Source organism: Pelobates fuscus, chromosome 9 (assembly GCF_036172605.1).
Source record: "Pelobates fuscus isolate aPelFus1 chromosome 9, aPelFus1.pri, whole genome shotgun sequence".
Classification (NCBI taxonomy): Eukaryota; Metazoa; Chordata; class Amphibia; order Anura; family Pelobatidae; genus Pelobates; species Pelobates fuscus.
The window spans coordinates 112926871-112940915 of NC_086325.1; the positions used below are offsets into that span (position 1 = coordinate 112926871).

The window sequence follows — 14045 nt, forward strand, 5'->3', positions numbered from 1 at the left end:
TTTAGGGTGAGGGGGGTAGGTAGGGTTTTTTTTTTGGGGGGGGGAGGGGGTGACTAGGGGTTTGAGGACGCTCAGGGGTGGGGGCCAGGGGGGAGGACCTTAGGTCCCCCCTTTTTAGTATTTAGGGCCCCCACCCGCCGCTCAGATGTGGGGGCCAGGGGGGAGGACATTAGGTCCCCCCTAATTAGTATTTAGGGCCCCCACCCGCCGCTCGGGGGTGGGGGCCAGGGGGAGGACCTTAGGTCCCCCCTTTTTAGTATTTAAGGCCCCCACCCGCCGCTCAGGGTCCCCCTTCTTAGTATTTAGGGCCCCACCCACCACTCAGGGGTGGGAGCCAGGGGGGACTGAAGTTCCCCCTATTGTTTTTTTTTAGGGCCCCCCACCACCGGTCAGGGGTGGGGGCCGGAGGGAAGACAGTAGGTCCCCCCCATATCATTGAGTAAACTTTGACAACCCCCCTCCCGCCCCCACCCCCGAGCGGTGGGTGGGGGGTTTGTCAAAGTTTACTCAATTATATGGAATAGGGGGTGGACCGAACATCGCATATGTTCGCCCGCCGCAGCGAACGCGAACAAGCGATGTTCGCCGGGAACTATTCGCCAGCGGACTGTTCGGGACATCTCTAATCTTGAATTTTCTTTAAGAAGGTCTGGATAAAGGACTAAGCCTTTCTACCATCTTGGCTATAAGAAGTACCAGGTAGCTCTGAATCTACTGATCATGCGATTCTTCAGAGCGGTCCTGAGGATAAGATCCCGATGAAACAATTGGCCCTCTTCTAAGACCTTCCGTTGGTTTTAGATGCCCTAACAAGAGAACCTTTTGAGCCTTTGGAAGGACTGGGAATTTATATGCTGACCATTAAAACTATTGTTAACCATAACATCAGCCAGGAGGGTATCGAGCTTCAGGCTTTAAGCTCAGCAGAACCATATACACTATTTCACCAGGATAAGGTGGTTCTTATTATTAGACCTGATTTTCTTCCCAAAGTGGTTTCCAGATTCCACATTCAACAGGAAATAGTGCTCTTAAACCAAGTAACCAGCAAGAAATTGGCTGGAGTAAACCGGATGTTATGAGATGCCTTAGATATTTTTCATGGAAGAATTTTCAAAGAAACTGAAAGACTTTAATCCTTCCATTAGGTATTAGAAAAGGCGAAGCAGCCTCTATAGCTACACTAAGAAGATGGATCTCCATTACAATTACAAAAGCTTATGCATCTCAGAGTTAACAAGCTCCCAACATCATCAAACCGCATACGACCAGAAGTATGGCTACTTCATGGACTTCTAGAGCAGAGGTGCCGATAGAGGATATTTACAAGGCAGCTACTTGGTCCTATGCTATGATGTTTGTGAATCATTACAAATTGGATTCGTCTTCAGCTGACAATTGTCGTTTTGGGAAAAATATTTCTCGCTTCATTGGCAGAGAAAGTAATACACTTTTTGATATTTTGAGCATCAGTGAGGTTTTCTGTAATAATTATTTATCCTACCCTTCATGGGAGCTTGGGTAGTACCCATAAGTGATGCTGCCATGTTTGGCCAGGAAAAAAGTAAACTGTTTCCATACTTCCTTTCAAAATAGAAAAAATATTTCCATAATTACTGTAATTTTTTTCTTTTCCTGTCTATTCTACATGGCAGCATCACTTATGGGTTAGCTTCTTCCAGCTGTCAGGATAGGAATAATTAAACCGTTAAGTAAACAATTAAGAGTGGTTATAAAAAACATTTCTTCTCCAAACTCCCCAGTCTTGTTAAATAGCTACAGCTGAAGAATTCAGAATGGAGGGAGCACGATGCTGCAGTGTAGAATAGCCAGGAAAAGAAAATTATGGTAAATATGTAAACAATTTTTCTATTTTTTTAGTTAGCTTGAAATTTGGCAGTCATTAAATCCTGAAAATTTGATAGAAAAAAAGTTGAGAAAAAAAAAGTTGCTGGAATGTTATTGACCAAGAGATTTTAAATAAGGCTTCTGTTACTTATAAAAAGAAAGAAAAACATTAAATACATACAAAGTATTGACATTGTCTTGCAGAATGCAACATTTAGACAGGTTGCCCCAAATTCATATCTGCTCAGTTATATGAATACAAAGTGGCCCCACACTATTATGTTCTTGCAATTACATTTAATCTGATCTGCATCTAACTGGATATAAAATAACACAAACGTTACTAAAAAAAAAATAGCCATTTTCCATTAACATTCTTGATATTGCCAGAGTTGATTATAAGAATAGGTTGATAAAATATATGGTGATCAAAAAAGTTGCCAAAAATGGCTACAAATAATAAATACAAATTTAGAGAATAAGACATGAATTCATACAAAAAAAAAGTTATATTAAAATAATATCACCATAATAAAAAATAATAATAAAATGATTAAATAAAGTAAAGAGAACAATACAAAAATACAATTGAAAATAAAGAATAAAACATACAAAATATGTAACAGGGGGCAGGGCCGGGCCGCAGAGTCACTGGAAGCAGATTATCACGGCTCCGGGTCCAAGCTCCAAACATTGGCATTAAAACCGCACATACAAAGCTCCAAAGACAGATATTTTGACATGCTGAAATGGAGAATCACCCCAGCTCCAATTTGATACCAGACAGAGGCCAACAACATGCCGGGAGCATCGAAGTTGACAAACCCGGCCTACTTGCCTACACAAGCCGGGACATCAGCAGCACTTGAGCAAGATCCAGCAGCCGGTAACCTACCCAGATGGGATCACACACTGGAGACACTTACCTCCGTGAAGGGCCACGCTGGCGCGGGATGCAGCCTCGCTCCCCCCCCCCCGGTGGGGTTAATCCCGGCCACATGGGGACGTCACACACCAAGGTGAGAGCATCCGACTTGGGTCCATGCCAATCCCCTGAACTGGCAAGGGCTGCCAAAATGAGACCCACCAGAAAACTGGAATGAGGGGTCGCCGAACCATAAACAGAGGGGAAAACCAACACGTACCTTTGAACCGGGATGATCGGGGCTATGGACAGATTCCCGGACTGCTCACTTCTGGGTGAGGAGGGCACCCGGAGGAAATTGCCCCCACTGCTGCGAGCCAGGTGGGATTGGACGCTACGTACCTCCAGCGGACCGGTGGCTGAGAGGCCATGCGTCTTCTGTCCTGAAGAAGTGGCTGGTGCTGGGAGAGACATATAGAGCACCCCATGTACTTACTGGGGTATCGGAGGTCCAGGGGAGGTACAGGAGACACTGGTTCTGCAGACTCTTGAGGGGGGCCGCAGGAGCACATGTTATCCCCGAGTTCCCACTGTACCACGATGCTTGCGGGGGCGGAACTGGGGGACTGGACCAGGCCTAACGCCCTGGGAGAACTTATGACGCTAATTGCCCCCCGGTCCTATGTGTGCAACCCTGATGTTCCACATGCTCCTTGGGTCTCTATCATTCGTATGAGCTCACACAGCACAGTAGCCCTACATCCTGATCTCCAGGCTTGGGCTTTGTTCAACTTAATTTAATTACCCTGACACAGCCCGCATAGAACAAAACACTATTCCTTCAGTGTGAGCTGAAATTCAAAACTTCAGCGTAATTAACTACTCAGTTACCATAGCCAACATAGGAAAGAGCTGTAAACCGACACACACATTGCTTCAGCTGATGTATAAGCATGAGCATACCACGGCCATTCGCCAGTTTGAGCCCTATTAGCACACAATGAGGCTGCTGGACTAAATTTAATTACCCGAGCAGCAATATATACAGGTCATTAGAATCCAGAAAACTTTGCTCCTTCTATATTTCTCATAGCCCAACCACTCCGAAGCCAGGGGCCAACACGCTATGCCTACTCTAGACCCAAAAACCCACACCTGAAAATACACATAAGCTAACTACTAGTTACAAAAGCCTCTTACACCGCATTAATTAATTTGTAGGGGCCATACTCGACACTGCTCTCATACAGCCAGCCAGGTTATACAGTCTTCACATACGTTACCTGACCAAGGCTCTTTCTCAGTATGCCAATCTCACTATGTGTTAGGCCACACGGCCTTTTGTTCATTCCCAGTAGAACCCTAGTTAATTAGCTGCTAAATGCCGCTTTTCTATGATACGCCACTGGAGGAGCCTTTCACCCACGCCATGGAACCAAATTATTTGACTGGGCCTAGATGAATGTAGCGGCACTGGTGCCCTTCTGTAACGCCATTTTTTAAGTCAACTTGAACTTAATGTAACCCGTTAATTATTTTACAAATTTTAGCTTGTGTCCACAATTTCAGGGGAGTCGTTGTGTGACCCGCTATAGACACGAATGTGCACCTTTTCTTGTACCGAGATATGCATAATTTTGTTATGATGTCATACCTCTTCTAAGGCTATGGCTGAAACAAGGAAAAGGGAGGATGACATGGAGGGGAAAAGGAAAAGAGGGAATGTTTTAGGGTCGCTCACTCATGCAACGGTTTATAATGCATATTATGTATATATTTTCCTTTTTCGTTCATTTTTCTTCATTTGCTCTCTTTACTATATTAGTTTGATATGACATTTACTAGCCTCATGTAGACCACACCACACATAAACAGTACATACACAACCATTACTACCCATTACAAAGAGGCTACTGACCTCCAGGTGTGGGCTTTGTTCAACTTAATTTAATTACCCAGATACAGTCCGCATAGAACAAAACGCTATTGTCAGGATCCCGCGGGCGGCTGCGAGGGGAGGCTGCAGTCCACTCGCGGCACTCACCCTCCAGCCGTCCGCGGTCCCCTTCCCGGCGTATGCTCGGCGGACGTCATCCTCTCAGCCTCGGATGCCGCCCGCGTCTTCCTCTCTGCCCCCCAGCGGCAGCATGCATGACGCTGCATGCTGGGAGACCGCCCATTTTTGTAAACGCCGGGGTCAGCCACCTGACCCGGCGTTAAAGGCACAGTGCCTCAATCACAGTGAGAGGTATAGATATCTCCCACGTGTGATTGTTAATTCTGATTGGAAATTATCCAATCAGAATTAATCTAATGGTTTAAATACTTACCTTTCCTGTCTCTCTCTGCCCTGTTGTGGTCTTTGCGTTCTAGTATTGCTACTGAACTTGTGTTTCTCTCTGGTTACGTACTCTCTGGCTTGTGTATCCGACTTTGCGACTTTCTCCTACCCTTTGACCTCGGCTTGTCTCTCGTTATTCTGTCTTCTGGTTCCCCTTTCTCGGCTTGTTTCCTGACTATTCTTTGTGTGCTTAGCCCGGCCACTCTAAGGTCCGGTACTGCACCTTTTCTGTGTGTGTGTTAGCGTGTTTGGTTCCCGGAATCGTGACAACTATTCCTTCAGTGTGAGCTGAAATTTAAAACTTCAGCGTAATTAACTACTCAGTTACCGTAGCCAACATAGGAAAGAGCTGTAAACCGACACACACATTGCTTCAGCTGATGTATAAACATGAGCGTACCACGGCCATTCGCCAGTTTAAGCCCTATTAGCACACAATGACGCTGCTGGACTAAAGCCCGAGCAGCAATATATACAGGTCATTAGAATCCAGAAAACTTTGCTCCTTCTATATTTCTCATAGCCCAACCACTCCGAAGCCACGCTATGCCTACCCTAGACCCAAAAACCCACAACCTGAAAATACACATAAGCTAACTACTAGTTACAAAAGCCTCTTACACCGCAGAAAAAACTTGCATACAACATCCAAATATCCCATTAGCACATATATTTTACACTAAAACGGATTAACCGTAATTGCACTTAATTGCACATCCTAATAATCAAGCATGGGCCTGTCAGCTACACTTTTAATGCGATAGATATATCTGATCTCACCAAGTATATACATAATCACTCTATCTCATTGTACGCGCTCTCTGATTTTTACGCCTCCGCGCAGGCAACCATATGCTTTTATATTGCAATGTAATATGTCTGACGTTACCTTACCTTTAAAATAAAAATAAAACATTTAACACAAAATATGTAACTGGATAGTGGTGCTAAAACAGTGGATTCTAGATAGGAGTGTCCATTCCTGATGTCCCTGAGCAATTGGAAGAATGTAAGTTCTTTTAACAGTGTGTGCATAATGAACTGTTTTACGGAGAACCAATTCTTTTTTTAATCGTATTTTTTATAGATCATAGCAAGGTTTCACTTTGAAATAAAGACTTGAGAACTCATACTGTATACCCTACACACTTTATGTTTTCTTATTTTGTTTTCGTTTAATAGTGTTCATGTATATATACATTCTTTACTTTGTCTTGCTTTTGCATTTTTTGAGAAATAACCTTTGTCATTTAAAGGGCTTGTATTGTATTGCAGACTAAAGGGTTTGGAAGATGGGGAGACAACATGAGGGTCAAATATGAGAGGGCCATCTAACTAAAAGTGAGGGTGAATCTCAAATAAGGGTAAAACAGCCAAGGACAGTCAACTGCCTTATAAGAGGCCTTGATATTTATTGACCCTGGGTCACTGCATACTCACAGGCTGAGAAATGAAAATGACATGTAATGACATGATATTGCCTTGTTACAATAATACAATGGTCATAACACATACACATGTAAGAAAACAATCTCATGGTGTACTACCTCTGAATTTGGCAGGTGGCTGACACTGGAAAGTACATTGTTTGCCATATGTGGTTCCTTGGGGACAATGGAAGGATGCTGGATGGATATGACTTTTATCAGGGAAGCCACAGTCTACAGGTTCACACGTCACTTGCTTATTCCACTTGCCATTTCTGCAGGTAATAATGATATGGGACTCAGACTGAGAAGAGAAAAAAGGTGTTATTTAAAACCACTGCTTTGTAATTTAAACAATGTAATTTTAATAGTAGGTGTATTTTAACAGTGAGAGACAGAATAACAAAAAAATAACAAAAAAAGAGAAATGCATGTCAAAGAGGTTATAAATTGGTTTGCATGTCAATGAGTGAACTAAGTTTTTGACCCCTTCAACTTAGTACTTGGTGGCAATCACAGTGGTCAGACGTTTCTTGTAGTTGGCCACCACACATCTCAGGATGGATTTTGTCCCACTCCTCTTTGCAGATTTGAGGCTGACATTTGGAAACCCAAACCTTCAGCTCCCTCCACAGATTTTCTATGGGATTAAGGTCTGGAGACTGGCTAGGCCACTCCAGGACCTTAATGTGCTTCTTCTTAAGCCACTCCTTTGTTGCCTTCGCTGTGTGTTTTGGGTCATTGTCATGCTGGAATACCCATTCACGACCCATTTTCAATGCCCTGGCTGAGGGAAGGAGGTTCTCACCCAAAATTTGACCGTACTTGGCCCATCCATCGTCCCTTTGATGCGGTGCAGTTGTCCTGTCCCCTTAGAAGAAAAACACCCCCAAAGCATAATGTCTCCACCCCCATGTTTGATGGTGGGGATGGTGTTCTTGGGGTCATAGGCAGCAATCCTCCTCCTCCAAACATGGCGAGTTGAGTTGATGCCAAAGAGCTCGATTTTGGTCTCATCTGACCACAACACTTTCACCCAGTTCTCTTCTGAATCATTCAGATGTTCATTGGCAAACTTCAGACGGGCCTGTACATGTGCTTTCTTGAGCAGTCCTTCATGGCATAGTGTGTTACCCAATTGTTTTCTTGGTGACTATGGTCCCAGCTGCCTTGAGATCATTAATAAGATCTTCCCCTGTAGTTATGGGCTAATTCCTCACCGTTCTCATGATCATTGAAACTCCACGAGGTGAGATCTTGCATTGAGCACCAGACTTAGGGAGACTGACAGTTATTTTGTGTTTCTTCCATTTGCGAATAATCACACCAACTGTTGTCACCTTCTCACCAAGCTGCTTGTCGATGGTCTTGTAGCCCATTCAAGCCTTGTGTAGGTCTACAATCTTGTCCCTGACATCCTTGGACAGCCTTTTGGTCTTGACCATGGTGTAGAGTTTGGAATCTGATCAATTGATTGCTTCTGTGGACAGTTTTCTTTTATACAGGTAACAAGCTGAGATTAGGAGCACTCCCTTTAAGAGAGTGCTCCTAATCTCAGCTCGTTACCTGTATAAAAGACACCTGGGAGCCAGAAATCTTGCTGATTGATAGAAGATCAATATTTCACTCATTGACATACAATTTTTTATTTATTTTTTTATTCTGGCTCTCACTTTTAAAATACACTTACCATTAAAATTATAGACTGATCATTTCTTTGTCAATTGAAAAACATTCAAAATCAGCAGGGGATCAAATAATTTTTCCCCTCATTGTACTAAAAATTATCAGTAAGCATAAATACATATATTATCTTTACAGTGCTAATAATCACCACTACAAATTTGAATGACTAGAATATGTAAGAAAAACTGAATTGAAGGCACAGAAGCTAAGCACGACCTTATACTCTGACTGAAATCCCTCTCCTAGCCCCTGCTCTTTCCTCTCCCCAGGAAATCTTGTGGTGTAAAGAGACTGCACAGGGTATGAAATACCAATTAGCTTCACAATTATTTATATAAAACAAACACCTTCCACTGTACTAAACAGGAAAACAAAATAAGTTTCATATACTGGAACAGTAGGTGAAAAAGACCCTTCCTAAATGTGCTTACAATCTAAAATACTGTACAGAGCCCCTGTGGGGTACATGAGCACAAGCAGGAGGAAAAAGAATGCATCTTCCCCCATTCATCCTATAAATATAATACATGTAATAAATACAAATAGAATATATAGAGAGAAAGAGAGAGCTATTCTGAAGTAGATACTGTGGAAAAGCTAGGTATATTGTGAGCTTGTTTCTGTCAACACTACTTTCTAAGTCAATGCTTGTTGTTTTATATCCCCACTGTATTATAGTTAAGTGCTGGAGTATATGTTGGCACTATATAAATAATACTACTAATAATGATATTTTCAGGTGTGTGCAACCTTTTAATGGGAAACAATTAACAAACCTAGCCAGAAATAATGTACCCTTAGACTCAACTTCTGCCCATGGATAGATTTTCCATTAAAGGACCACTATAGGCATCCAGACCACTTCAGCTTAATGAAGTGGTCTGGTTGCCAGGTCCATCTAAGATTAACCCTTTCTGCTGTAAACATAGCAGTTTCAGAGAAACTGCTATGTTTACTTTAGGGTTAATCCAGCCTCTAGTGGCTGTCTCATTGACAGCCGCTAGAGGCGTTTCCGCGCTTCTTTACTGTGATTTTCACAGTGAGAAGACGCCAGCGTCCATAGAAAAGCATTGAGAATGCTTTCCTATGAGACTGGCTGAATATGCGCGTGGCTCATGAAGCACATGCGCATTCTGACGATGACAGGGAAAGGAGGAAGAGAGTCCCCAGTGCCGAGGGAGCCCAGCGCTGGGAAAAAGGTAAGGGATTAACCCCTTCCTCACCCTAGAGCCCGGCGGGAGGGGGCCCAGAGGGTGAGGGGGACCCAAGGACCCTATAGAGCCAGAAAAACAAGTATGTTTTCCTGGCACTATAGTGGTCCTTTAAGCAGAGTAGATACCTATTTTGTGCATAGTGTTTATTTCAACCAGTTATAACATGCCTTTTTAGAGCCTAGCTGGGTGATGAGGGGTGATAACCTTGGTTAGTGTAGTCTAGTCATCCTCATATGCTTAAAAGCAGAGCTGCAGGACCCTAACTCGTCCATGGTCTGTATGTGAGGCTGTACAGGAAGTAGAAGGGATAACTTCTAACAGCCTGTCACACAGGAAATGCCTTGCATTGCTTTCTTCCCATAACACTGCCTCCACCGGCCTGCCTTCAATCTACAGTGCATCCAGCTGTTATCTCTTCCCCCAAGTACCCACATGTACTAAAAGAAAACATGATTCATCAGACAAGGCAACCTTCTTCCATTTTTACATTATTGCTTATAGTGGTGGACAGGGGTCACCATGGGCACTCTGACTGGTCTGCAGATATGCAACCCCATACACAGCAAACTGCGATGAACTGTGTGTCATAGCCAGCATTACATTTTTCAGCAATCTGAGCTACAGGATCTACCATATAAGCTTGCTTAGATCCCCACATGCATCAATGAGTTTTAAGCACCCATGACCCTGACACCAGTTCATTGGTTGTCCTTCCTTGCAACACTTTCAGTAAGTACTAACACCTGCATACTGGGAACACCTTACTTGGAGATGATCTGACCCAGTCATCTAGACATCACTATTTGGCTAAATAATATAGGTTTGTGAGGTTAAAATGTATTAAAAGGTGCTACAATCACCCTATGTATGTCACTCCACTACACAGCACAATGTATATAATAACATTAATATATATATATATATATATATATATATATATATATATATATATATAATGGTGAGAACAAACACTAAGAATGATATATTAAAATACACACATGTATTAGTATCACATTCTGGATATACAGACTACATGGTGCTGAGCCACACTTAAGTAGACTCAGACTTATTGTGCCCTAGAATGAAGGTAGGTGGGTCCAAGAGGCTAGATTTCCTCATCCAATTCTCTGTATAACCCTCAGGTTCTAGGAATAAGCTTACTCCAACTCCAATAAAATACAGACTTACAGTTTTTCAACAAACATCACACAACCTCCCAGCTTTCACATACAGCCTACACAAAACATACACAAATAGAGAGAAAGATATGAAAGGGCTGCGCCAAATGGGGGTAGACGACGAAAAAAAAGAATCTTAAGCCCAGAGGTAAACATAGCGGCGGAAGAGCACAAAAGAGAAAGATTAGACAGACAGTAAATGCCTCCAATATTTCCGACAATGGTATTTTTAATCTATCCAACAAAGTCTTATCCGCCACCCAAATATCCGTCCTCAATAAAGGTATGAAATTTGCACCCACTAACCCTTTTAAATCCTTTGAATCCTTTTTAGACATTAACAAATTTGTTCGCAAAGCCACCCTAAAAAGATTTTTTAATGACAAACCAACTACGCTATCCACCACAGCCAATCCTTCACCCCCCACGACTATCATCAACACCCATTTGAAAGAAAAATCTAAATGTTATCCTTCTTATTGTAAATCCGCACCCCTTATGTTCGAAAAACTTGTGCTAAAAGACTTTGATAAAATTAAATACAATAAATATGACTCACACAATCTCACCCATGCCGAGCGTAACACACTAAAACAACTGCAAGAAGATAAAGATATTGTCACAAAGTCGTCAGATAAAGGAGGTGGGATTGTCATCCTATCTAGCAAGATGTACATAGATGAGGCACATAGACAACTACACGATACCGAAACATATAACAAACTACCCTCTGACCCCACCCCTACCATCCAAATCACCCTATCCACTTTTTTTACAAAAAGGCCTAGACTCTGGCATCCTAACAAAACACGAATTCAATTATCTTAATATCAAATACCCTAAATTCACTGTTATATATTTTTGACCTAAAATACATAAAAACATCAATAACCCCCCTGGCAGACCTATTGTGTCAGGCATCAACTCCTTACTCTGTAATCTGTCAGAATACATTGACCTACTCCTTCAACCATCCGTTAAATTAATGCGCTCTTACTTAAAAGACTCCATGTCATTACTATGCTTTTTAGACAATTTTAAATGGCAAACCAACTACATTTTAGCTACATGTGATGTACAATCCCTGTACACTATTATACCCCACCATATAGGATGCCAGGCGATCAGAGAAATTTTAACTAAAGAAAATATAATCCCTCCCACTCAAATAGATGTTATCTTAGAAGGTATTAATATCATTTTAACTAACAACTATTTTTGTTTTTTTGATTCTTTTTACCTACAAAAACAAGGCAATGTGATGGGTACACGGTTTACGCCAAGCTATGCCAACCTTTTTATGGCCGACTGGGAATCCACGGCCATATGGGGAAGGCACGCCTGGTGTACGAACCTTGCAACATATTTTAGATATATCGTTGATTTATTTTTTATTTGGGATGGCACAGAAGCTCTTTTTAACTCTTTTATCCACCACCTCAACATCAACAATAGAGGCATCACTCTAACCCATGAAACAAGTAAGGAATCTATCAACTTCTTAGACCTCAACATTTTCATCACAGACAATACCATCCACACTAAAACATTCTTTAAAAAAGTCTGTGTTAACACAGCCATTGAAAGATCAAGTTTTCATTACAAACCCTGGTTGGAAAGCGCCCCTCAAAGCCAATTTCTATGATTCAGAAGGAATTGCTCACAAAGAGAAGATTTTAACACACAAGCCAATTTTTGAAAAGACAAATTTATTGAGAAAAACTACTCACCAACCCGCCTCATCACCACCATAAACACCATCACCAATAAAGATAGAGCAGACCTCCTAACCTACAAAATTCAACCTACTACTAACCCCATGCCTCTTCCCGTTATCTTCAATTTTAACAATAAAAGTGGCCATATCAAAAAAGTTATCAAAAAACATTGGCACCTCTTAAAAGAAGATGAAATACTAAAAAATATCATACCAGACAAACCTAATGTTGTTTTTAGAGGTGCCCCCAATTTTAAATCCATTCTGACCACAAATTTTACTAAATAAACCAAACCTATTATTAACTCTTTTATGCCCAATGCCAGCGGCTTTTATAAAGGTAAAAGATGCATTGTATGCAAAAACACAGACCCCTCTGTCCCTTCCAAAACCACTAGTTTTATATCCAATATTACTGACAAAACCTATAAAATTAAAGATTTCATCAGTTGTGACAACAAAAATGTCATCTACCTGCTGGAGTGCCCCTGTGGTCTCCTTTATGTAGGTATGACCACAAGAAACCTTAAAGTGAGACTGAGTGAACACTGTAGAAATATCAAAAAAGGCTACCTTAATCACTCAGTCTCCAAACACTTCTGCACACATAACAATGACACAAGACTCCTTAAATGCATTGGCATAAAAAAATGTATAATACCATGGAGAGGTGGTAACATTAAGAATATACTTGGTAAAGCTGAGATGGAATGGGTTTTTAATTTAAAAACTCTTTTCCCCATCTGGCTTAAATGTTGATTTTGATCTGTTTAATTTTATCTAATTCTTTATATATACTCTTATCTTGTGATGCAATGCAACCCTTATCAACACGCTTTTCCTGCTTTTATTCATTATGTCTGAAATTATACTAACTACTTTTGTACCAACTCTCCATCTTTCTATTCCATCCATGTATCTTGTGTACCTTTATGTATTTTTTATTTTTGTATCTTTATTTTTATTTCTATGTATTCATTTGCCATAACATTCTGTCTACTATTGATTCCCCTACTCCCTCTAGTATCCGCACGCCGATATCCTCTATATTGAGGATCGGCACTTATGTGTTTACTTATTTATTTATTTAATTTTCCGCCAACCACGCATAGAAACATAGAAACATAGAAACATAGAAACATAGAATGTGACGTCAGATAAGAACCATTCGGCCCATCTAGTCTGCCCAGTTTTCTAAATACTTTCATTAGTCCCTGGCCTTATCTTATAGTTAGGATATCCTTATGCCTATCCCACGCATGCTTAAACTCCTTTGCTGTGTTAACCTCTACCACTTCAGCTGGAAGGCTATTCCATGCATCCACTACCCTCTCAGTAAAGTAATACTTCCTGATATTATTTTTAAAAATTGTCCCTCTAATTTAAGACTATGTCCTCTTGTTGTGGTAGTTTTTCTTCTTTTAAATATAGTCTCCTCCTTTACTGTGTTGATTCCCTTTATGTATTTAAATGTTTCTATCATATCCCCCCTATCTCGTCTTTCCTCCAAGCTATACATGTTAAGATCCTTTAACCTTTCCTGGTAAGTTTTATCCTGCAATCCATGAACCAGTTTAGTAGCCCTTCTTTGAACTCTCTCTAAGGTATCAATATCCTTCTGAAGATAGGGTCTCCAGTACTGTGTACAGTACTCCAAGTGAGGTCTCACCAGTGTTCTGTACAATGGCATGAGCACTTCCCTCTTTCTACTGCTAATACCTCTCCCTATACAACCAAGCATTCTGCTAGCATTTCCTGCTGCTCTATTA

At 41.3% G+C, this 14045-nt stretch overlaps 1 protein-coding gene across 1 annotated transcript in view; it reads right to left on the bottom strand.

Annotated features, from left to right (window-relative positions):
• The window catches only part of PAPPA (pappalysin 1), a 2329021-nt gene that overhangs the window by 790405 nt on the left and 1524571 nt on the right, over nt 1–14045 (bottom strand). The window contains exon 15 of the mRNA XM_063432310.1: nt 6602–6785. Coding sequence (XP_063288380.1) covers nt 6602–6785 — 184 coding nt within the window. The remainder of the gene's footprint in view (nt 1–6601; nt 6786–14045) is intronic.